At 43.1% G+C, this 26,869-nt stretch overlaps 1 protein-coding gene across 1 annotated transcript in view; it reads right to left on the bottom strand.

Annotated features, from left to right (window-relative positions):
* Positions 1 to 3,387: 3,387 nt before the first annotated feature.
* Positions 3,388 to 26,869, bottom strand: part of MFSD8 (major facilitator superfamily domain containing 8) — a 626,971-nt gene continuing 603,489 nt past the window's right edge. The window contains exon 12 of the mRNA XM_044061750.1: positions 3,388 to 4,136. Coding sequence (XP_043917685.1) covers positions 3,930 to 4,136 — 207 coding nt within the window. The 3' untranslated portion in view covers positions 3,388 to 3,929. The remainder of the gene's footprint in view (positions 4,137 to 26,869) is intronic.

Raw genomic sequence — 26,869 nt, 5'->3', positions numbered from 1 at the left:
TGTCTTTAATCCAGTGTAACAGTCCTTGTAGTAACTACTACCATGAACCTGATGAGATTACAGCAACCTCAATATAAGGAAACATTTAAACATTTTATAAAGAATGATTCAACAGGAGTGGTTTGTGACAGATGAGTACCAGTAAGAGTGAAAGGGAAGGTCTACAAAAAGGTACTGAGACCAGCTATGTTATATGGGTTGGAGATAGTGGCACTGGCAAAAAGGCAGGAGTTAGAGCTGGATGTGGCAGAGTTAAAGATGTTAAGATTTGCACTGGGTGTGACAAGGGTAGACAGGATTAGGAATAAGTATATTAGAGGGTCAGCCCAGGTTGGACAGTTTGGAGACAAAGCTAGAGAGGCGAGACTGCGTTGGTTTGGACATGTGCTGAGGAGGGATGCTGGTTATATTGGGGAAAGGATGCTAAGGATGAAGCTGCCAGGTAAGAGAAAAAGAGGAAGGCCTAAGATAAGGTTTATGGATGTGGTTAGAGGACATGCAGGTGGTTGGTGTGACAGAGCAAGATGCAGAGGACAGGAAGAAATGGAAACAGGTGATCCGCTGTGGTGACCCCTAAAAGGGAGCAGCCGAAAGAAGAAGACGATAAAGAATCATTCAACACAAGCTTACCTGCATACAGAAAGGGAAAATCCTACAAATAACTGTGGCTATTAAAACTCATAAAGGCTTATTCTGGTACACTCATCTCACTTACACAGTGGTGTTTGTACCAGCCATATAGCAAAAGGTGATGGATGAGGAACTTCATGGCAAATACATTTCTAAAATTACCATGGCAGACAAAAAAAGATGCATTTTAAGTTAAAGAATCTAAAGAGTATGTCAGAAAAGCTTAAGGGATATAGGTTCATAAATAACAGAAACAAGTATGACTTAAGAAGAAATATCCTCCTGTGGACAGATTGATAAAGATGGATTAAACAAGAACTGGAGGCTAGCTTGAAGGTATCAGCCTCAGAATGTAGTGCAACTGGAACTATATGTTGGACAGATAAGCCCTATCACTGGTTATTTCTGTTTAGCTCAATGGTATTACATGCCCTGAATATGTTACTATAGAATAGGACTACCTGCAAATGGAGACAGGGCTGTAAAGGGGCCTTCTTGGACACTAACAGAACAGCTTTAGATGAAGTACTTACACACTTCATCGCCATTATCCATCAGACAAGCATGTCATATTTCTCTGTATGAAACAGGTACTGTTTTAATGCACAAGTTCTAAGACTGCACTAAAAGAATCATTATACCTGCTTCATAATCACTAATGATGGTTGACAGGGAAGCCCTTGGCCTGTTTTTTTTTTTTTTTTTATTTTGGAGGTGGGGCAGGGCAATATCTTTGTGGAAGTATATTAAATCTGATCCTGGCTCTGTGGCATACAGTTATAAACTTCTGACTGCAACAAAGATAAGCCAGGGTCAAATAACTACCCTGGCACTGGGGGAGCTGGTTGGAGAGGGAAATGAATGATGAAGCAAAGCTTGAACATCTTACTGAGAGGGGAGGATAAGGGACATGTTCTGGGATGCATTTTCCACTTGCAAAGACAAGGGCAGGGAATGGAGATGACATGGGGGAATCTATCTTCAAGGAGGATGTGGGGCTACCAGGGTAATGTCACTAAAGGTAACAAGCCCTTATACCCTCACCCACTGCATGTCTACTTTTGGGATGTGATAGGCACATGCAGGGAATGGTACTGTTTAAGAATAAACTCATCTCTTGCATCAGAAATGGAACATGTGGAATATAGCAGCTATAGTGATGCTTTAATGGCAGGAGTAGAAGACAGAAAATATATTAAAAATATCACATTCATAATAGATTATCATCCTTTATTGTCCATTTTTAGTTCCATTAAGGAGGTTATTCACTGATGACCACTTAATGCTTGGAACAGGGGAAGCTTCACTCTGAAGCACATTCATGTGCTACTAAATTAGAAGGAACTCAGCACTATTGAAATTCTGATGAGTTGTTACATCTGCCACATGAGACAGCAGAAAGGCCAAGCAACCTTCCCCCATTTGAAGAATGTAACGCTATAACAATTTAATACCAACCATTAATGAATGCTCTTATTAAAGAGGAAATAAGGAACAATCCTGTATTGTTGAATGCGTATAACATAGTTGTAAAATGATGGTGAAAATATACTGATCAATGTACTCTATTCTTGCAGCTTAGAAGAAACAGTTGCCCAGAGGTAAAGGAACTCAGCTATGTCCAACATCACACCTGGACTTACTTCAGCTTACTTTTGGAGAAAAGCATTGAAGAGGCTATTTTATCGAGAAGCCAAACAAAAGGCTCACTGCTGATATCACATTATAGACCTAGTAAACTGGAGCTGAATTAAACTGCCCCGAGGACAGAAATTCAGATGCACAGAGCTGATTTGGGACATGCCACACCTATGTGAAGACAGTTTGATTCTGAAAGAATCAAGGATAACTAAATAAGTACCCTAAAAAGATGACTGACCAAGTTCACATACCAAGGACTAGTAACCAACTCTACACTCCAAGATGAATGACTGCATATTCCAATGGCAGAAAACTTCACTGCAGGTATTAGGGAGCTGCAGACAAAGGATCCTAAAACGGGCAGAGTAATTGGATGTACATAATGAAACTATGATCCTAAGACCACTGATGTTACAGACATCTGAGAGCCAGAGCAGACCCCTCCCCCCACTAAGAATGGATCTGTGAGACAGAGAGAACACTTTGACTGGAAACTGAAACTAGAACAGTGTACAGTTGTTCATCTTTCGACTGTAATGAAATACAAACACTTTTGTAGTATTACCTAATTAACAAATGTAAAACAGGAGGAAGAGTAGAGTATTAGCTGATAATGCATATTTGCATGTGCACACATGCCTTCCTAGTCCTGTGCAGCAGTCATAAGTTAAGAACAAGGTTTCTCTTGCTGTGTGTTTTATTACAGTAGGACATAGAACAATCCTGAATGGGGTACTGGTCCACTGTAGGATGTGAGTGTATACACACACACACACACACACACACACACACACACACACACACACACACACACACACACACACACACACACACTAAACTTCCTATGAGCAATTCACAGGATACCCAACTGTGAATCATAGCAGAGAGTCAAATATTGTGCTGTTAACTTGGGAAAAACATAAACTGACCAAATCAGATTGTAACAAGAAAAGGGAGTACTTAGTTTCTTACAGTGGGGAATGACAAGTGTTGACATGTGTCTTAATAGAAAGGAAAGAAAAAAAACAGTCACTTTTAGGGGTACAATCCATCCTCTGCACCAGCTACAGACATTTCTGAATAGATCGAGAAAGGATAAAAATTCAGTGCACAGCATTGGCCAATACAAGGTAGAAAGTTAATTTAAAAAATGTACAATATATTACGACAATCAGTTGTCCAAAATATGTTATATAACTACTCTTAAATGTAGTTAACCTAGCTGTATACTTTTACCTTAAAATATTAAATTATAGAATTACACTGTTAAAATTCCAAATGGAAAATCCATGTAATTTTATCACAGCAAGGAATGGAAGGTACATGCTGCTACCATATTAGTCCATGTTAAATACCAGAGTTAAATTAATTAAACATTAATTCATCTAGCGACACCATGAAATTACACTGAAGATTAGGCTTTCCACATTCACTAAATTAATTATATACATACCACCATACCAAAATGTAACATTTCTGTTACTATGTCTCTCAGAGACCAGTTAATTTATATACAATGACATTGTTAATCAAATGGTAAGCATTCACATAAAAATTAAAGTGCTTCTCAATCTGAGAAAAAAATTTCACAATGTCATCTTCATTTTTGTTCTTTGATACTGAATGCATTAAAAGTGCAAAGGTAGCTGGAAGACTCCTTATTCCTGTATTCTCTGGAAGCGGACAGAGAATGCAATAAGTCTTTTGTACATTGCTCCTAGCAAAACACTAGCCAGCAGCACAATCCCACAAATGATGCTAAACGTCCAGCGAGGTCCTAGATGAGTGTAGACTTGACTAGCAAACACTGGGCCAAGTGTACGTGCACCACTTCCTGATGCAGTAAGCCAGCCCATATAAACACCCTAAAAACAAAAACAGAGTTAGTATACAACCAATGTACAACACTCAGTTACAATAAATGATTAAGGATGGTCTTAGTGAAACATTTATATATTATTTGAGATTTGTAACATTTTGCCCTGATCTAATAAAATTGTTACCTCTCGACTGCTACACATCATTTCATACTTCTCAACCTTAGAGCATTAGATACATCACAATGGCCTCTAACATTTTAGTAAAGGATCTGAAAGGGGACAGCTTTCTTATTTTCAAAAATAGAAAGTCTTCAGATGCTAATCCCATTATACGTAGATATCATGAGCCTTTGTATAGTGTTACTTTATTTAATGACAGGCATACGTTAAAATGGCTTAATTTTCTGAATAAGCTCTACAAATCTTGTATGGGCAAGACAAAATCTGTGGGTCAAAATCATAATACTGCTATACCTAAACAGCAGCTGACAGGCAAGCCACATTTTCAATGTATCATAGTATTCAATCTGGCAAAAGTAAATTACACCTTAGTCATATCAATATAGCCTGTCTTCATATTATTTACAAGTCCCGTGGTTTCAGTGCTCTTGAAACTCCCATTCTGAATGACAGGATAAAAAAAAAATCTTAGGTAGGTGACTGATATGAGTAAATACTGCACAAGCCAATAATGAAAAAAATATGCTCTTCAGTAGGTAGTAAAGTATATGGACATCTGTGAAGTCAAGTGACAACCCACACACTCAAAACCATATGCAAACACACAAACAATTTTATTTACTTTCTCTTTTACTATTGCTAAACAGCAAAGTGTTGTTTAGTGATTGTTAAAACAAAAAAAAAAAAAGTAGTCATTTGCTTTTTAACTGTCTGAGCTTGACAGTAGCTTAATATGCTGCCTTGAAGAAGCAGACTTATTTTTCATCAGGCATTATCTGTATATTAACATTCCGCTGGAAAATGTTCATTTACCAGCCAGGGTGCCAATGCACAAGTTGCCCATTCTCTAAGAAAAAATAAAATGAATAATGGAAACCAACAATGTATGAACATGCATTAGGAAAGAGCCAATAGATACTAAATGGCCAACAAGTATGACAGAAGAGGTTACAATACACCACATGGGAAATATTTATTTTTGTAATGTTCCTGATAATAGGTTTGCACAACAGAAGAGGGAAAGTCTGTAAACTTTTTGTATGGCAAAAAACAGAATTTCACTTGCAACATACACAATGGACAAAGGCCACAGCTTTTGTTACAAATTTTATACACAGTACGTTTAAAGCCAGGGCTTGATATTTGCTCACCACCATGTCAAGATGTTAACCAAGAAACTATTGCAATTTTTCCATAGCAGTTTATGAACAAAACATAACACAATCAAGTGTTTTTTGTTGTATAAGCTTAACCATCCAACTTTATTTCAAATTATGGAAATGGCATATTAAACAGTAAAAGTAATTTGTAAAGTACACTTCTAAATGTGTCCAGGTTGCATCATACTGAACTAAACTGTACCACAGAGTTGAAAAGAAGGTGGAATTAGCAGACTGCGTGTCAGTACCCTTTGTTTCTGGGGGTACCCCAGACATATCCCTTTGTTGAATGGGTCATATCCTCGGGAAAAGATGTTTCAGCCACCTTGGTGAAAACCCTCCTCCATGACTGTAGCAAAGAAACCAGGGCCATCATAATGTAGCCTAATTTGGGGGGGGGGTTGTTAAGCTCTACCTCCCTATTGGTGCACTGGGCTGACATCAATTAAATGGATGTACAATAGTGCCACACGGAAATGCACCTGTCTACATGGTGGCATGTCCCTCCCTGATTGGCCAAATACTAAAGTCCTTTTTTTTTTGGTCAAATCCCTGATATCAGCCATGGAGCTCGTGATCAGACTGTTTATTCTCTGTATGCCTCCACACCGTAACCTGGATGTGTTGAGCAGGAAATGGCTCATCATTTATCTCCCCACCACATCCCTGGAGCAGATCTGGCAGGTACCTGACTCACTGGTCAAACTAAGGTCATCTGGGTCATAATCCTGACTCTGTCTCTCAAGTCAATGAAGAGGGAAGAGTTAGCCATTTTTATGCACACATCACAGCTCATGTCCTAGCCCAGACTGACACAAAGACATTCAGATATTTATGAACAACCTCAATGGAAATACCATCTACTGCCTGCAGAACTAGGAGTCATTTCTGCACTGGGGAAGGACTGTATTACAGAAATTATCAAAACAGTCAAGCAGTTTGTATATAACCAGACAAACTGACTGTTTTGAATAGACTGGAAACCTTTGTTATTTATCCACAGTCATCTTAGAGCAACCTTTGACTACAGCAGACTGCTACAGCTTTATTTACTTATTAGTTTGAAGATCAGGTTAGTGGACTGTTGCAAGACCCTCTTCTCCCACCACCCAGGTCATGTGGCAAAAACGCACATATATAAATAGTCAAGACAAAACATTACAGTCATTTTAGCATACAGTACACAATTAACAGAGGATAAGGACAACTAAACATACACTTAAAGTAGGTTTCACATTTACACTGAATTTACAGCTATGTCTATTAACAAACTTGCACAATCAATGGAAGATAATGTGAAATGTCAATTCGGCATTTCAGGATACTTACAGCCCTGTTTAGAAAGTGGATGAAGAGAAGTGGATCCAAGACTGATCTCTGACAGGCATCTAGGGTCACAGGTTTTACAATGAATGGTGAATACTGCCACTCATGTTGATTTTCCCTTCAATTCAGAATGTTCTGGAAATATGAGATATATATTCACCATACCAGTGGATCTGTAAAGAAGCCATCAACACTGGCCAAGTCAAAGGATTTCCGCTTTTTCAACCATCAGATGGGCTATTTTTAGCCCATTGTTCCCACACATATAGGTGCGTATTATGCCTGTAACTGCACATTATATTGTCATCAACAGACTAGGAGAACACAACTAGCTCAATGTCACTCACTCTGACCTCTGTCCACTGAGGATACACACAAAGACAACTTACAGGGATATACAAGTACATACTGGTATAAATACATCTGCAGTCACAGGATGGAAAACCTGTCCAGAGTGAAGATGGAAAGCCTGTCCACACACATACACATATGTGGCAAGTGGGAGTTTAAAAAGCTTCTACATGTGTATCAGCTGCTCTGTTGAATATACATATGTTATATTTGATTTGGGGGGGTTCTTTTTATTGTGAGACTGCTTGGGAAGAATCCCAACCATTTAAATTAAACTTCTCAAGAGGCTGGGGTGCAGAATGGCCAAAAGGAGATAGGTTAGAAGGACATAGGGAATCTCCAAACTCTGGATCCCACACAGTTTGGTTTTGTGAAGGGTAGATCATGCCTGCTCAACTTTGTCAACTTCTTTGAGTCAGTCACCAGAGTTGTGGATGAAGGCAAGGTGGTTCATACAGCCTACCTTGATCTGGCTAAGGCCTTTGATACCATTCCCCACTCAGGAATCATAGATAAACTCACTAAGCTAGGCAGCATCCCCTATATCACTAGGTGGGTTGCAAACTGGCTCACAGATAGAACCCACAGTGTGAAAGTAGATGACTCCAAGTCTGACTGCCGACCACTTACGAGTGGAGTCCCACAGGGATCGGTCCTGGGTCCTCTCCTGTTTGGTATCTACTTCTCAGAAGTCCAGTCCAACACAAAGGGACTATGGCTGACAAAGTTCACAGACGATTGCAAGTTGGGAGCCATTATTAACTCCCCAAGTGATGTTGACATCCTACAGAAAGGCCTCACTGAGACCGACTGGTGTCAGAACCATGGCCTTAAGCTCAATACCAAAAAATGTGTCATCATCCCCTTTGGGAAAAACCCAGTTCCCATGAACTACCACATCAATGGTAGTCCACTGAACACAGAAGACATTATAAATGATCTGGGAACACAGGTTGACAGCAAGCTCTCTTTTGACCACCACACTGCCACTGTGGTCAGAAAGCCCTTCTATGTGGCACATCTCATTACTAAGGGTTTTGCATCCAGGAAGAAAGAGGTCATTGTCTCCCTCTACTCTTCCCTCATTAGGCCAATCATCGAGTACAATGCCCCATTTGGCATGTACCTCACTAGACACCTGCAACAACTGGAGAGGCTGCAAAAGTACCTCACAAAGAGGATCCTAGGCCTTAAACATTTGTCTTATATGGACAGACTCAAAAAAACTCCAACTATTCTCTGTCTCATATCGCCTATTTAGAGGCGATCTCTGCTTGACTTAATAAAGCCATGTCTGACCCAGCTCTGTTAGAAATGCTACAGCTACAGAAATCCCAATCCCTCCGCACCACATGCGCCAGAGACCTCAACTTCATTACCACAACTAACAGAACGTGCTATAGGGGCAGGTTCATAATGCAGAGACTGCCCATGCTATGGAAGAGACGTCCCATACATGTCAAACAGAGCACCTCACTGGCCCTCTTCAAGAGAAATCTTGATGAGTGGATAGGAAATATAAAATTCACCCCGGGGATCACTCCAGTGGCTCTACTCGACAGAGGCACTGGAAACTAAGGTCAGGTGGCAGGATGCCACGGTAATCCTATGGGCTAGGCTTGTAAAGTCTCCAGGGCCATTAGCCTAGTACACACCTGTGAACCTATGAATAATAAAATGCCAAAGGAGGTCCAATTCTATCATGATCCCAGCAATAATGCTTAGTGAATGTGTGAAATGATGACAGAGTGACCATGGCAATTCTGCAATGGAGATACTCTTGAAGTAAGTAGTAGAAGCATTCACCCTTCTAGTGCAGTGACCTTTGGCAACAGCATTTTCTAATAGTTGGTTACTCTTCTGATGGCAGAATACAATGCAATTATCAATCCATTTGGAATGGAGTGATTCTTTGAAATGAAGGCAATGAACAGCTGTTCCTTTTTTATAAATTCAGGCACCTTCATCGGGTACTTCTTCAGTTAGCTCTGCACGTCCATGATGTGAAGGTTTCTCTCCCCAAATTTCTGCCCCAGTAAAGAAAACAGGGTAATAAATGGACTGACTTAAGTACAGTTCTCCCACTAAATCGCATCAACAATTGTCTACCTAAGCTCATCATTAAAGGAAATGAGCTTCAAGCATGTCAGCTTTTGCAGGCACACACCTCAGCCTATTACGCTAACCATAGTAATACCAAAATCAAAACTAGACTGGGACACATGGAAGCCTACTGTTGAAGTCATGGTAATTTACTTGTCTGTCTCTTCCTTCACTCAAGAGTCAGAAAAGTCTGGTAGCTTAGCTTCTCCAGTGCCTGTTCCACTTTGGAGGACTGGAACCTTAACAAGTGAAATAAATATTTAACAGAAAATAGCCTCAGTGTTGCAAAGAAAAATGCCTTTTTGCCCACCATGCCCTAACCATTGGAGTCTTTATCAGATGGTAAAGGTGGAACACTGTCATGGTCTGTGGGGCTGGTAGTGGACCAAAGAAACTACATAAAGCCTTCCTCTGAATGCTTGATGAAGATTTCACTCCACTCCATTAGTGACCTGTACAGGATTCTACCTCTTGGGACAAAAGAAGCAGTGTGGGGACATTTCCAGGCTGCAAAATTTAAAGTTATGTACCTACCATAACTTGGCATCTGGGATGTCCATTTTCATTCTTCCTCACTGATGGTTTACATATCCAATCCTTGGATCCGACTCGGATGCATTCACAAGATTTAGGATCCGAATCTTGAGCTCCTCCCTCTACTCATAATGCTGTACTCCATCCCCAAATCCTCAGATTGAGTTTGCTGCCATGTTGCCCACTAAGTTATACAGGAAGAACAAACGCAAGAAAAGACTGAAGCTCAAACCTGGAACATGAGGGTTCCATTATCATCCAAAGATCCTTCTAGGAGTGACAAGGACGGGCGAATGTCTGGGAAGGAAGGTGAGGAAGAATGAAAATGGACAACACAGATGCCAAGTTATGGTAGGTCCATAACTTTTAAATCTGATGTTGTCCTTTTCATTCTTCCTCACTGATGGGTCAGAGTCCCCAACTACATAACTCTTGGGAGGCCCTCAAAGAAGGACATGCTGGAGCATTGTCGAACCAAAGGAAGCTCTGCTTCTGGGCACAATGACAAATTTGTAATGTGTAACAAAGGTATGATTCTTTGAACAAGTGGCTGCAGTGCAGATATCATTTATTTATTTATCGGCGTTTGTTTACCAGGAATGTCCACTGGGCCAACAAGAGATCATTTTCAGTGGAAGCCTGGGGAGAAAATCTCCACATGAAACACAACATAGAATGCATAGTAAAACAAGGCATGCATTTTAAATATATACAGGAGCAATGGAGAAAAAGATTACTGACAGAAAAACACTTGGAATACTGATTGACTTCTTTGAAGCAGTCACCAAAGCCACAGATGTGGGTAAGGTGGTTCACACAGCTTATCTAGATCTCGCCAAGGCTTTTGACACCATCCCCCACTCTGGAATTATAGATAAGCTCACTAAACTAGGTATAAATCCCTATGTCATAAGATGGGTTGCCAACTCAGAACCCACACCGTGAAAGTAGCAGACTCCAAATCCAACTTCAGACCAGTGACAAGTGGAGTACCACAGGGTTCAGTCCTGGGTCCTCTCCTGTTTGGTATCTACTTCTCTGAAGTACAGGCTAACACAGAAGGTCTTTGGCTAACAAAGTTTGCAGATGACTGCAAACTAGGAGCCATAATCGAAACTCCTAACGATGTGGACATACTACAAACGGGCCTCACTGAGACAGATGCCTGGTGTCAAAGCCATGGCCTGAAGCTCAATGCCAAAAAGTGTATTGTCATCCCCTTTGGTCAAAACTCTGTACCCATGAACTACCACATAGCTGGTAGTCTACTTAATGCCGAAAATGTGATAAGAGACCATGGGACACAGGTGGACAGTAGTCTCTCCTTTGATAATCACATCGCCACAGTTGTCAGGAAATCCTTCTACGTGGCTCACCTCATCACAAAAGGTTTCTCATCCAGAAAAAAAGAGGTCATTGTTCCCCTCTACTCATCACTCATTAGACCCATTATAGAGTACAACGCCCCTTTTGGTATGTACCTCACAACACATCTACAACAACTGGAAAGGGCACAGAAATACCTCACAAAGAGGATTACTGGCCTCAAACAGATGCCCTACGCAGACCATCTCAAAAAACTCCAGATTTACTCCGTCGCATATCGCCTACTCAGAGGCGATCTCTGCCTAACATATAAAGCTATGTCAAACCCAGAGCTGTTGGACATGCTCCAGTTAAAGAAATCCCAATCCCTCCGAGCCACACGCTCTAGGGACCTAAACCTTGTCACCACAATAAACAGAACATGCTGGAGGGATAGATTCCTGTCCCAGAGACTTCCCATACTCTGGAACAGACTACCTATCTATGTCAAACAGAGCTCCTCTCATTAGCACTCTTCAAGAAAAATCTTGATGATTGGATGGGAAATAGGAAATTCACCCCAGGGATCACTTCTGTGGCTCTGCTCGACAGGGGCACAGGAAAATAATTTTCTTGGGTGGTGAAAGCCAAGGTACATTTTTGGCTAGGCTTATATAGTCCCTAGGGCCAATAGCCTAGTACCTACCTATGAACACTTGATGCATATGCATATATTACAAAATCTAATACAAAGTAATACAACTACAGTTAATACAAAATAAGGAAGAAAAATAAAAGCTTATGTTTACACACTACATACACCTAATATACTAAAATAATATTCAACAAGTTGAATATACTAATCTGAGTGAAAATAAGATGCAATGATTACAGAAGAAGAACTGAGATTGAGGGAAGGGAAGAAAGTTAGAGGCTACATAAATTACAGAATAAGAGATGAAAACTAAAAGAGAGAATATAATAAGGAAACGTAGAAAATTGTTAGTGGCAAAGAAAAAAATGGTAGAAAGGGTAGAGGTAATATTGGAATTCTGTAGGAAAAAGCAGATAAAGTAGACATAGATCTAGTGGAGTGGGCTCTAGGAGGATGAGACAATTCCAAACCTCTTTGAGAATAAATCAGTGAAATACAGTCAGTACTCCATTTAGCCAGAGTAATTTTGGAAACTTCTTGACCTAAGCGGTTAAGGGAAAAGGATACAAACACCTGATTAGACTTCCTGTACTGTTTTGTTCTGTGAAGATAAAAACATAGTTGTCTATGAACATCAAGAAGGTGCAGTCTACATTCGCCCTTATTAGTGAAGTATGGAAAGAAAACTGGCAATTGAATGGATTGATTAATGTTAGTCTCTGTGTCCACTTTAGGCATGAAGGAAGGGTCGATTTTTACAGGCACCCCTATCGTTATGAAAAATAATGTAAGAAGGCCTAGATGATAAGGCCTGGAGCTTAGCAATTCATTTTGCTGAAGTGATAGCTACCAAAAAGATAGTTCTCCAAGAAAGAAACTTCATATTGCAATTGTTTGCCAGTTCAAAGGGGTTTTGAGTCAACCCCTGGAGGACTACCGTGAGGTCCCAAGGCGGAGAGGGGTCTTTTACTGGTGGTCTATGCAGAAAAATTCATTTCATGAAAGCTTTACATAATCTGGAAGTTGACAAAAAAAGGATTTGTTTCCAGCATGGAACTTGGATATGGCTGCTAAGTGAAGTTTAATAGTACAAAAACTAGCTTCTTTCTTAAAAAGACTAGTGAGGAAAAGAATGATGGATGAAGTAGGAGCTAAGAAAGGATCTAGATTTGCTTTAGTAGCCCGTATAGAGAATCTTTTCCATTTGTATCTGTAGACTTTCTTGGTGGAGGGCTTTTGGGAGGTCAAGATAATGTCATGAACTGGAGAAGGGAGCCTGGACTGGCTTACTATCATTGGAAGTGGAAAAAGCATGCTGTTAGCTTGAGGGCGTGGAGATTGGGATATTGAACTTCTGATGGGTGAGATGAGATCCTGATTGGGCTCTAGTTTCCATGGAGGATATCTAAGGTGAGACCAGAGGAAGGGGATCCATATCTGTCGAGATCAGAAGGAGACAATGAGGATGACTGACCTCTTCAGCCTGCTTGCTTTCTGTAGAAACTTTGGAATCAATGGAAGAGGGGGGAAGGCAGAGAGGAAACCCAGAGGACAACTGTTAATTAGAGGTTCCCTTGGTGACTCCCCCAGAGGGGGAATCAGAGCAAAGTACTTGCTGCACTTGTTGTTGAAGGGAGAGGAAACGAGATTGCAGCAAGGCTGGTCCCAACAGCTGAAAATCATGTTCACTACTGATTGATTGAGGGACCATTCATGAGGAATCAGAACTGACCTGCTGAGTCTGTCTGCCAGTGCACTGGTTTTCCCTGGTATGTGCATTGAAATAAGAAAGCGGTCTGAAGAGATCACCCATTCTCAGACCCTCATGGCCTCTCTGCACCATGGGTAGGAGTGGATTCCTCTTTGCTTGTTGATGTACCAGACTACTGACATGTTGTCTGTGTCTACTGCAATAGTTCCTAGGGGAGAACATCCTGAAAAGCTTGTAATGTTAGAAGGACTGCTCTCATCTCTAGCACATTGATATGCAACTTGGTCTCCGAGGAGGACCACCTGCCTTGGACAACCTTTCCCTTGAAATCACCAAGTTGGGAAACGTCTGTGGTCACTATGGCTACTGGGGGAGGAAGAGAGAAAAGCCTGCCCCAAAACAGGTCTTCTGACTGTATTCACAATCAAATATGATGTTTTCAAATTGCAGTGAGTTTGACAGGAACAGATACAGGCTGGTAATGAACAGACCACTGTGATGCCAAGGTCCATTGGAGGATTCGCATGAAAAATCTTGTGAGAAGGACTAGAATAATGGCAGCTGACATTGACCCAAGAGTTTGTAACACTAGTTTCACTGGAGGGTACGGACAAGACAGTATGTCCCACACCTAATTTCTCAAAGATGTGATGCAGTGAAGAGGAAATGAAGCCACTTGAGTTGTAGTATCCAGTTGAGTTCCTATAAATTCTGCAGCTTGTACAGGAGACAGCTTCGATTTGGCAAGTTTTATCATGAAGCCTAGGGAGCTGGAGATCTGAAGCAAGTAATCCCTGGCTTGTAGAAGTTGATGTCTGGTTGGGGCAGTGAGGAGCCAATCATCGAGATAGGGAAATACCTGGAATCCTTTGAGCCTAGGGTGAGCTGCCAAGACTGCCATGTATTTGGTGAACACCCAGGGGGCTGTGGTGAATCCAAAGGGCAGTACTCTGAATTGGTAGTGACTGGCTTTCAGCTGAAAGAGCGGGTGTCTCCTGGAGCATCTGTCTATTTTAATATGATAGTATGCGTCCTGGAGATCTATAGAGCACATCCAATCATCCTTGGATAGAAGAGGCAGGATGGACTGAACCCATAACCATTTGGTACTTTGACTTCTTTACATATTACATACCGATTCAGATTGCTTAGACCCAAAATCAGTCTTAGGTCACATGTTTTCTTTGGCACCAAAAAGAAGTGGGACTAAGTTTTGAATCCTTTTTGTTCAGGTGGGCTCTCCTATACAGCTTTTTTGTAGCAGCTTTTGAACTTCTTGAGCTGCATAGTCCCTCTATTGAGTGAAATGTTGGGGAGATTCCTCCTTGGGACAGGAGGTGGAAGGGAAAAGGGAATGTAGTAATCTCTGGATAGTATGCTTAGCAACCATGCATTGTTTGTAAGATTTGTCCAGGTGCAGGGAAACACGACCCCTGACTGTCTCCTGAGATGGACAGTCGGGCAGCGCTTCAGGAGTGCTGATAGGGCCTATCAGAGAAGGAGTCTCTCAGCCCTGTCTTTCATCAAAACCTCCAACTCTGCCTCTGGGGGAAGTGTTCACACACAGGTCTTGAAAAGGCTCCTGCGACTTTCTGAACCACATTTTCTTCCCGCCTTCCTGGTTTCTACGGAAAGTTCATTGAGGGGTAGAAAACTTGATTCCAATGGCAGACAGGGTCTTTCCTTCTTGCCTGCTGCAGGCAAGCATATCTTTCATGATGGCCTGAACAAGGAAGAGCCATCAAAGGGAGCATTAACAAAAGACATCTTAAAGGGTTCTGCGACATTGCATAGCCTCCTCCAGGCATGTCTCCTAATGGCTATGCTTGAACTGGCTGCTCATGAGGTGCCTTCCACAGTATGAGAGATCAGCCTCATCGAAGAACTGACAGAGTAGCCAACTGAGGAGAAACCTTCTTGAGATCCTCCACAGACATGAACTTGGTGAGACAGTTTGAAAGCTCCTTTATCACATCTGTTTGTAAACATGTAAAATATGCCAGGCAAATGCGGCTGAGGTACAGATCCACTTTTTAAATTTGTCCATCACTCTGAACTCCCTTTTTGGTGGATGGACAGAGGAGCTCTGCTTGGCTAGCTCCTTTTTAATGGCTGCTGCCACAACTATGGCATCAACAGGAACACCTTTTCTCCAATGGGTTCTATCTGACGGGGGGACTAGAAATTAATCCGGGTGTTTGACAGTGTCCGGTTCCTTCCAAGTCAGATGGGAAAACCAGGTCAATAAGTTCATCCGCCTGGGGGGGGGGTCACTCAAGACATAGATGAGCCAGCCCCAAAAGCCTCCGGGAACATCAATTTCTCAGAAGGAGTTTGGGAAGATCAGCCACCTTTCTGCTCAAGGATTTCTGGGATGTCCCCAAAGGAGGAGACAACATCAGGTGGTGATCATAGGGATCCTTCTCCCTCTTTGAAATCTATGCCTTCTGTAAGAGACTCCAAAGGGTAGTCTAAGTGCCTCCTCTTACACATTCTCTTCCTATGGACCTCCTCTGTGGGATGCTTGGGAGAGGTGTCGCAAGAGAGGGGAAACCCTCTGGGGAATGTGGGTGGAGTCTTCCCTGAGCTGGCTGACCCTGAGCAGCAGAGATGATGGGCTCAGAGCTCGGACCTGATGAGGGATGAGGGGTAGGATCCAAGACTAGAGAGGAGGGTTCTCTACACAAAGAGAATACCCTTTCTGCTGCCTGGAAAGCTGACAGTCCCAGGGAAAGCAATCCTCCCCTCCTCAGCGCCGAAGCAGATGAAGAAGGAAGATTGAGGTTAACCCCGGATCCGAGCCCTCCAGACAGAATCAGACCCGAGCTGTCCAGGTTCGAGGCACTGAGGGGAAGGGATGGATCCGACATAGTAAGAGCCAAACCAAGCCGCTTGGACCTGGCACCGACTGCTCAGATCTGAGACCTGCCCTGATCTGAAGGAATCTGAGCAGGACTGGTCAGGGATGCTGTACGAGTTGAGGAAGGGAGCTTCCTCTGATCTGACACTGCACCTCTCATCAATCCAGGATCCTTCGACTCTGAACCTGCAGGTCGGATTAGAGAAGGAGATAGAATTTGTTGGGCAGATGTGCTAATGGATCTGGGAGGGGATGGAGCAGGCAAACCCCCCATGTGTATCTGAGCCCTAAGGAATCTCTGCATCATCCTGTCCATGTTTGCCTTTGTCAAGCTCCTAGAAGATCTGGAAGATGCTACAGAGGGTGGTTTGGACTGTTTTTTTTTATATGGACCAACTAGGCTGGTAGAGCCACAGAAGCAGGTTCCAAATCAAGTTCCAGGGACTGGTTTCTAACTGCGGGATTTGATGGCCTGGGATCAGAGTATGACATGGATAGCATGGGAAAGCAGGAAATAGTAATGATACCTGTCAGGTCTGAAAAGACCTGTGGACCAGAGGAAGGCTTGACGGTCTTCGAATCTGAAGGAGTCAGATCTGAGGCCTAAGCTACTCTGGTGGCTCTGTCGAATCTGTCTGCAACTTTTTGAGGGATCGTTTCTTAAATTTCAAGGAACCATGATGACATTTGGAGGGGGTTTGAGCCCCAGGAGAAGATGATGATGCTGGCAGCAATCCTGTAATTATTAATTTCTACAGTCTGAATGGGCCCTAGGACTGAATGAGGAGCATATGTCACAATCCAAATTAAGATGCTCTGGCCCTAGACAACAGACGCACTTCTTGTGGGCATCAGAGTTTGGAATCTTATGTTCACAAGAAGTGCACTTCTTAAAGCCAGGTTTGTCAGACAATGTTCCCATCTATGCAAGACCAAACACCAAAACACACCTACAGTAGCCTTACCCAAAGTATGCCCAGAAAAATGAAAAGGAAAGCAAGCAGTATAAATGTCACACTGACTACTGTCAAAAAAGGAAAAACTTTAACACACACTAACTTTAAAAAAGAACCACTATACCAGTAACTTTTAAATACAAACGCAAAAAAAACTGTTTTTAATCTATATATATATATATATATATATATATATATATATATATATATATATATATAGGAAAAAGGATAGAGAATAATGAATCAGAATAATCCTGACACCACTGAAAGCAAGACAGACAAATGAGGGAGGTGAAATAAAAACACCCACTGTAAGAAATTTAACTCAAAATTTAACTTTTAACAAGAAGAGTTAGATAATTGTTTTCTCTCATGCTTGAGATTCTGCAGATCTCACCTGACAAAATGGTGGCAAATGAGATCTGAGGAGTTGGGGATGGAGTAGAGTGTTATGGGTAGAGAGAAGAGCTCAAGATTCAGATCCCAAGTCTTCTGAATGTGGCTGAGTCAGAAACGATGATCAGATCTGTAACCCAGAAAAGGACAACATCATTTATACTATCTTTAATGAGAGGCTCCAGGAGTGAGATGACCCAATGCTCCTCTTCCTTCCATGTTTTCACCTTAAAAAAGATTAAAAAAAAAACAAAACAAAAACAAACAAGCAAAAAAAAAACAGGAAGGTGAATGGACGGATTTCTGAACAATTCTGTCAGTTTAGACGTTTCTGGAGAAAATGCAAACATAGACCAATCCACAGAGAACTTCATAAGTCTAAATTTTTCTCCAAAGGAGGGGTCACTTTTGCAACTTAGAAGCATACAGGCAGTGCAGCACTACTAGATGGGAGGTGTCATTACCCTTGTGTGTCTCAGAGATAAGGGTCTCACTGTCTTTAAAGTTCCATCTTTGGAACATAGACAGAAATGGAAAACCTCCCCTAAACATCTTACTTGGATGGGAGGGCCCGCACTCAAATGATGTGTTAGGGGTTCAGCATACGAGTGAATGCTAGTGGACAGATGATAGGACTCGAACTAGGGGAAAATACTTGCTGGTGATGGCACTGAGGTAAGAGAGATTTCTGTATAATCTAGTGCTGGCATTAGGTCATGTTCCATAAATATGTACTTCTACTCTATGGAGGATAGGCCTGCCGAGATGTGAATCAGTTGTTGCATATACAGTACTTCTGGCCTGTCCTCCAACCCAGATGACAAACAGTTGATATATATAAATTACTTCTGGCCTACCCTCCAGACCCGACTAGTGTGTGGTTACTGCAAGTCCCTCCTCAACTTAGAAAAATGAGCTCTACTACATCTGGCAATAAGATGGGGGACGACTGGGGAGAAGAATCTTCAGTCGAGTGTTGCTACTGATAGTGGATTTTAAGGACATTTCTCTTCAGCTGTAGGCCATTGACACATATGTTCTAGAGATATGACTTACAGAAAGGTGAGCAGACACCACAAGGACACACAAGGTATCTGCCAGAGGTGCACCCTTTATAGACCTCTTGCTATTGGCTGAGGATAAGCAAAAGCTGAAACACTTGCTAGTCAAGAGGGAGCCAACAGCACATGAGACATGCAAGGCCATCATGAGGGCAAAAAAGAAGTTATGTACTCACCATAACGTTCCATCTGAGTAGGTAACTTCAATTGTCAGCAACCTGTGGGTATCGGATCTGAATCGGATCCGAGCCGGCAACTTTATTCAGCTAAGATCCGAGCTCCAAGCTCCTCCCCTTACCCATAACCCCCTGCCATCCCTCTCTGTCCTCAGATCAAGTTTGCTTTAGCATTATAGAATACTACAACCAAAGGATCAACTAAACATCCTAACCTGATGTCATCTGGCACAGGAAGCACAATGATCCTAAAAAGGTCGAACTACAGGTTAGGGGGACGGAGGGGGGGTTGGTTGCTGACAAATGAAGTTACCTACTCAGATGGAACGTTATGGTGAGTACATAACTTCTTTATCTGAAGAAGTTAACTTCATTTGTTCATCAACCTGTGGGACAGAGTCCCCAGCTACCAAAAAACTTGGGAGGTCCTCATGGAAGAATATTCCGGAGCACTGCAGAGCCAAAGGACGCCCTCCCTCTGGAAATTATATCCAGCATGTAATGGGTAATAAAAGTATGGGATGAAACCCAAGTGGCCGCTGAACAAATGACATCCAAGGACACTCTGGACCAAAAGGCAGCAGAAGTGGAAACCGATCGAGTGGAATGGGCGTGAACTCCGACAGGTTCTGGTCAGCCAGAACTCTTATATGCAAGAAGTATACATTGTGAAATCCATCTGGACAATGTAGCTTTTGACACAGGTTTACCCAAAAAGGGTTTAGCAAAGGATACAAGGAGTTGCTCAGATTTCCTATGTTCAGCAGTCCTGTGTAAATAGGACCTCAATTGTCTGTGCACGTCCAAAGAATGTAATTTGTATTCACCTTTGTTGTGATAATTTGGGAAAAAAAACAGTAAATTGATAGATTGATTAATGTTGGACTCAGAGGTGACTTTAGGCAAGAAGGAGAGATTGGTCCTGAGAGAAACTCTGTCTTTATGAAAGACCAGATATGGAGGTTTGGCGCAAAGGGCTTGAAGCACCGAAACCCTTCTAGCCGAAGTGATAGCAATGAGAAAGGCCATTTTCCAAGATAAATATTTTAGATCCACCGAAGCTGCAGGTTCAAACGGAGGGCCAGTAAGAGCCTGGAGAACAAGAGTTAAATCCCACGGAGGAACTGCATCCTTAACAGGAGGCCTTAACAGGAAGGTACCCTTTACGAAGGTCTTGCAGATTTTGGAAGAAGCTAAAGAACCGAGATCATTTCCCACATGAAAGTGTGAAATTGCTGCTAATTGGACTTTGACGATGGAGGAGCTGGTACCTTGATCAAATAAGTATGACAAAAAAAATCCAATACAGCTGGTATCGGGGCTGTAAAGGGATCCAAATTTCTATGTTCCGCCCAGATCGAAAAACGTTTCCATTTGCTCTTATAGACTAGTAGAAGGTTTATGAGCGGCTACTAAAATAGCTTTAACGGAAGAGGAGATACTGAGAGTCCTAGCTATGATTGGAACTGGATCAACCAAGCTGTGAGCTTGAGATTGTCCAGGTTTGGGGTTGTCAACCCCAGGGGGTGAGATATCAGATCCGGAATGGGATCCAAAATCCATGGAGGATTGACTAGATGAGACCATAGGCAAGGAACCATGCCAGAATGGGGCTATGAGGATCACTCTGCTCCCCAACCGATGAGCTTTCTGCAAGACTTTTATCATGAGAGGAAGAGGTGGATAAGCATAAAGTAGACCGGATGGCCAAACATGGACTAGAGCGTCTCTGGGGGATTCCCCTGGTGGGGGAAGTAGAGTGAAGTACTCACTGCACTTTGCATTCGAAGGCGACGCGAATAGATCGCAGCAAGGTTGACCCCACTTGAGGAAGATTTGCTTCGCTACTCTCGGGTTCAGAGACCACTTGTAAAGTGAGAGGATGGTTCGACCGACCCGGAATGTGCGTTGCTATGAGAAAGCGGTTGGTGGTGATTGCCCATTCCCAAACTCTCATGGCCTCTCGACATAGCAGATAGGATCTGGTTCCCCCCTGTTTGTTGATATACCAGACTACTGACATGTTGTCTGATTGAATCGCTATTGTCCCTAAGGGAAGAAGGGCCTGGAGTGCTTGCAACGCTAAAAGAACCGCCCTCATCTCTAAGACATTGATGTGCAACAAGGTCTCCAAGTGGGTCCACATGCCTTGGACGGTTTTGCCCATGCAGTGCCCCCCCTCCCAAGGTGAGAAGCGTCCGTGGTCACCGTGGCTTGGGGTGGGGCCATAGAGAAGGGGCACCCTTCCCGGAGATCCGAGGACTGGATCCACCAGAGTAGGGATTTCTTGAAAACCTTGCTGAGGGAGATAGATGCACTTAGCGGATGTTGCAGGATGGACCATTGAACCTGCAAGGTCCATTGTAGGACCCTCATGTTTAGACGAGCTAGAGGTGACAGATTGATGGCTGCAGCCATGGAACCTAGCGCCCTCAGGACCAATTCCGCTGGAGGAGCCAGGGATTGTAGGAGGGCCAGCACGTGGAATGTCAAAGTTCGAAGCCTGTCTGGAGTTAGGAAGGCCCTCAACAGGTTTGTGTCTAGCCTGGCCCCTATGAAATCCAAAGTTTGAGTTGGTTGAAGGGAGGATTTCTTGAGATTGATTGAGATTCCCAGATGAGAGGCCAAGTGAAGGAAGTAATTCCTGGCTGAACAGAGTAGATGCCTGGTGGGGGCGGTCAGGAGCCAGTCATCTAGGTACGGAAAGACCTGTATTCCCTGAAGCCTCAGGTGGGCCGCTACAACTGCCATCACTTTGGTCAACACCCTGGGGGCTGTGGTGAGACCAAAGGGAAGGACCCTGAACTGGTAGTGGCTGGCTCCCAGCTGGAAGCGGAGAAACCTTCTGGATCATCTGTCCATCAAAATGTGGTAATAAGCATCCTTGAGGTCTATAGAGCACATCCAGTCGTTCTCCTGCAGGAGTGGGAGAATGGATTGAATGGTGACCATCTGGAACTTTTCTTTGGCAACTGACAGGTTTAGAGTGGACAGGTTGAGGATTGGTCTTAAGTCCCCCGTCTTTTTTGACACCAGAAAGAACCTGGAGTAGAAGCCTGATCCAGATTGATCTTGAGGGATGGGCTGGATTGCTCTTTTTTTTCTAGCAGCTGCTTTATTTCTGTGGCTGCTGCCTCCCTTTGATTGGGTGGGACATCGGGGAGGCTCCGGGATGTGAGAGGGAGATTCAGAAAGGGGATAGTGTAACCTCTGGATATGATTCGAAGCACCCAGTGATCCGTTGTAATGGACTCCCAAACTGCTAGGTGCCTCAAGAAATGCCCCCCGACTGCCTCCAGAGTGGAGCAGTTGGGTTACCCCTCAGGGCTGCTGCGCGGGCCGATCCAAAAAGGTTCTCTCGACCCAAAATTCTTCGGTCCCCCTCTGTCTCTGGGCCGGCGTCCACCCTGTCCTCCTCTGACTCTGAAGGACGAGGGGTCCTGAGCGAAATGGGACTGTTGGGATTTCCGGAACCACATCTTCTTTTGTCCCCTTTGGTTCCTAGAACGGACCTCTGGGGAGCCGAGAAGCGGATCCAGATGGCAGACGTCTTCCCGTCTTTCTCGCTCTGGACCAGCGTGTTGCAGATGGTCTTGTCAAACAGCGAAGAGCCGTCAAAAGGGGCATTTGCGAAGGATGCCTTGAAGGGTTCCGCAAAGTCGCAGAGATGGAGCCAAGCATGCCGCCGTAAGACAATGCCTGCTCCACTAGCTCTAGCGGCTCCTTCCGTGGCATGGGAAAGAAGCCACATAGAAGTGTTCAAAATGGACTTAAGAGTGGCCATTCGAGCTGAGAATGTTTTCTTATCCTCGGCCGACATGGACTCTGGGGGCGACCCGGCATATTCTTTAATGAGATCCCACTGGAGCAGTATCACATGTGCCATATAGTTCAGCGACCTTACTGAGAAGGTGGCTGAAGTGAACATCCGCTTCCCTATGCGGTCCATCATCCGAGACTCCTTGTCAGGAGGGTGGACCAAGGAACTCTCCTGGGCTAGTTCCTTCTTGGTGGCAGCCGCCACCAACATGGCATCTACTGGAGCACCCTTGCTCCAGACCGTCCTATCTGTGGGTGGACTGAGAATTTTGTCTGGTCTCTTTGGTATGGGCTCCACAGTGTCCGGTTCCTTCCATGCCCTGGTAGTGATCAGATCTACCAGGGGATCAGTGGGAGGGGACACCCAAGAGATAGATGGGCCTGTGTCAAATGCCTCCAGAAACGCACTCATTGGAGGAAGGTTTTTGGGCTGACCACCCCCTCTAATATGAAGCATTTCCATAATGTCTCCAAAGGAGACGTCCTTGGGGGGTAACCTTGAGGAACCTTCCCCTTCCTCTAAGTCTGTGTCCTCAGTCAGGGACTCGGGTGAGTCCAAGTGCCTCCTCTTGCACTTACATTTGTGAGGAACCTCCTTGGGGGGGGGGGCTGTCCGAGGATGCCTCACCAACCACATCCTGTTCCTCTAAGGGAACTATCTGGGAAGTAGGTGCAGGCTGTCCCTGGAACCGGATGATGGAAGGTAGGCCTGTCTGAGAGGGAGTGATGGGTGGAACCACAGCAGGAGCCTTGGGGTCTCGAGTCCCTCGACAAGACCCTCTCCACAACATCGAACGCCGAAGGAGAACTCTCTCTAGGATCTGAGAGCAGTCCCTTCGGATCCGAGGCGTGGACCGGAGCTGGCGCCGATGCAATTGAATCCGAAGGGCCAGTATGCTCCGACCGAGATGGAGCCAAAGACACACTGACACCTCCGGATCCGAAGCTCAGCTGACAGCTTCGAGAGCTCGGATCCGAAAATGGACCAGACAAACTCGAGGGTGCGGACGGAGCCGAAGTAGGGTGTATTATCGTCACCGAGCCTCCCCCAGCTCCGATGCTGCCTGGATCTGATGGCTCCGAACCCCGGTAGTGGGTCAGAGAAGGAGCAATCGGGGCAAAAAATGGGGTCGAGCCTTCAGTTTTTAGCTACATGCATTTTATTATGTTTTTTTAGATAAGCAGTTCCTTTTCTTTTTACCCAATATGGTGTGGTTTTAATTAAAGCAGAACGAGTGAGGAGGGTCATCTGATTGCTTGATTTAGTATTTAACATCTGTTAATTAAGCACAAAGCACTCTGTACATTGAAGAAGCTCGGTATTGACCGAGCGAAAGCGCTTGTTTCATATTGTGTTCACCGGTTTTAAGTGGATTAAATGCTTTGTTTCAACAACGACTCTTGCTGTGTTTGTAAGTTCCAGGTCCTGTTACTGCTGGACATTTTTTGGATTCTTGGTTTTTGCCTTCTACTTACTTCGTAATTTTAGATGTATTACAGGGTCAGCAGAATGGGGCTTTGCATCACATTTTTCTGGTAACAAAACACATGGACAGACTTTGCCAGTGAAACCTTTTTCACTGTTCCAATGGAAAATGCTTGAGAGGCAGGGGAAAAGCACACGAGTTGACCAGAAGAATCAGAAGCACCATAAAATAGAATCAGAATCTGGAGCTGAGAGATGGAGAGGAAAAGGAAGAGCAACATGGAAATTAGTGAATAAATGTGAGACTGCAAAGCATCAATCACATTTGTGAAATACAGCTGTACAAACATAAGTGTAAAGATTAAACTTTTGTTGGCTTTGTTAAATTTGTGAGAAGCTATAAAGTATTCACCTAACTTCATGTCATTAATGTCTGTATGGACTCTATGGGGAAGGGAAAGGTAACTATAAGCAAAACATTTTCTTTTCTATGAAACTTTTATAATATAAATTGCATATTTTATAGTAAAGTATTTTTAGTTCTTGTATGACAAAGTTATTAAAGTACACAGATGCCTTTTTTCTTCCTCTTCTCCTTCTTTTTTGGTATTAAGAAATGTAGGCAATATAGTGCAAAAATAGAAGAAAAGCTAGATAAAATCATGTTTAAGTTAATATGTTGTAATTTAGGGATACTGAAGTTGTGGGAGTAAAAGTACACAGACAATAATACACATACAGCTTATATGTTTTCTCTTATTTTTGTCATAGGTGAATTTCTGGATTAAGACCCTTGACTTAATCTATCAAATTTTAAGTGGAATGAAGTAAATATGGGAACACTGACTATAACAAAAAGTCTTCTTTTAGCAACAAATGTTGCAGCTTGTCTATCAGACTGCAACAAAGAACTACACAATTTTCTTTTTTTTTTTTTTTCATTTCATGGAGGCAAGCTGATAACAGGGTAATAAAGGACAGAACACTGGTTTCGTCAAGGCTAAAGGTTAATGATTTCCGAAAGTATGCAAGTAATGATCACATCTAGATGAGGGGGGAATAAAGATTACAAAAAATTGACACAATTTAGTGTAAGTAGAAGCACAGGCAGTAGCATGGATAACCTCAACTTCAGGTTAATTAGGGCCTATGTTAGTAGTTGTGTATCTGACACAAATGTTCCTATTAGGAAGGATAAACTTCATTACTTGAAGTTTTATATAATTATGTGTGTTTGTATTAAGTTAACAAGTTAGGGTTTTGTTCTGCGGGTGTGTTTTTTTTCTTCTTTGAGGGCAAAAAAGTCTTGTAAATTATGACATCTGTTCAAATGTTGATTAGAAAAAAACTGCATAAAGGATTAACCTGCCAAGCATTAATGGCGCATGTATCACAAACATACATTTAGAAAAGCTACCATACATAATAGTTGGGAGTAAAGACTTCTTAGAATAATGGCTGCACTCTTCATATTAACTTGGAATGTGAATGGTTTCACAAGTACAAACAAAAAGGAAAGAATACTTAAGTTATATTAAGAAATGCAGAATGCAAATAGTAATGCTACACAATGCCAGAAGTCTAAACCTCAAGATGCACGCACTCGAAACTCTCCTTAGCAAGGAGAACATCGATATCTGTGCAGAAACAGAAACCTGGTTCAGGGCTCCCGAGAGCACCCCAGCACTACCAGGTTATACCTCATACCATGCTTTTCGGCCCCAAAACTTGGACTGAACCACAAAAGGAGGGGGAGTATCGATATTCATCAAAGATACCCACACCTCCAGGTTGGTGGCAAAGCAGGAAGCATCAGAGACTATCCATGTGCAACTAACAGTGGGTAAAACTGCCTTCCAGTTTATAGCCTGCTACAGACCACCCTCCCAAACCCAGGAACCCCACTCGGCCTTCCTGAGAACACTGGAAAATATGAAGGTCTCTCCAAACACCATTATATTGGGCGACTTCAACTACCCAAACATAGACTGGGAGCATTACTCTAGCTCCAACACCCTAGCCCAAAGGTTCCTAGAATTTATAAACTCAAATGCTATGGAACAACTTGTTACCACTCCCACAAGAGGGGAAAACATACTGGACCTGATCATCATCAACATGGGGACTCTATGCTCCAGACCAGAAGTGTATCCCTCACTGGTAAGATCAGACCATAAACTAATCTCACTGGATATTCACATCCTGACCCCACCCCCGCCCAGAAAACCACAGTGAAAAACTTCTCTAAAGCAAATTTCACACTCCTCAAAACCGTGTTGGTATCCTTCAAAGCCCCTGGGCCTGTTGAAAATACGGCCCAGACCGCAGAATCCTTTATAAACGCATTCTATGAACACCTTCAGGAATGCATGGATCATGCGATCCCAAATAAAACCAAGAACCAATCCTACAAAGGCAGACGTCCTGTCTGGTGGACCCCAGCCATAAACAAACTATACAATAGAAGGAGGAAGCTACTAAATGATAGAGCAAAATCCCAAAAAGGGAAGGCATCACTGATCAGTATTAGCAAAAAACAACGGGCACTCATAAAATTGTCTAAGGCCAGCTTCGAGAGAAAAATTGCACAGGACACTAAGGATAATCATAAGGCTTTCTTTAGTTATGTTAGGAACCTGGGTGGTAATTCCCAGATATGCTCAGAATTAGTCCAAAATGACAAAAATACACGAACCCACAGACATTGCCAACATCCTAGCTGACAGGTTCAGCGCAAACTCCCCCACCTCCCCACCAAA

Source organism: Protopterus annectens, chromosome 2.part0 (assembly GCF_019279795.1).
Source record: "Protopterus annectens isolate FY-2018-M chromosome 2.part0, PAN1.0, whole genome shotgun sequence".
Taxonomy (NCBI): Eukaryota; Metazoa; Chordata; order Ceratodontiformes; family Protopteridae; genus Protopterus; species Protopterus annectens.
The sequence above is the reverse complement of the archived record's forward strand: the minus strand, read 5'-3'. Positions and strand labels throughout refer to the sequence as shown.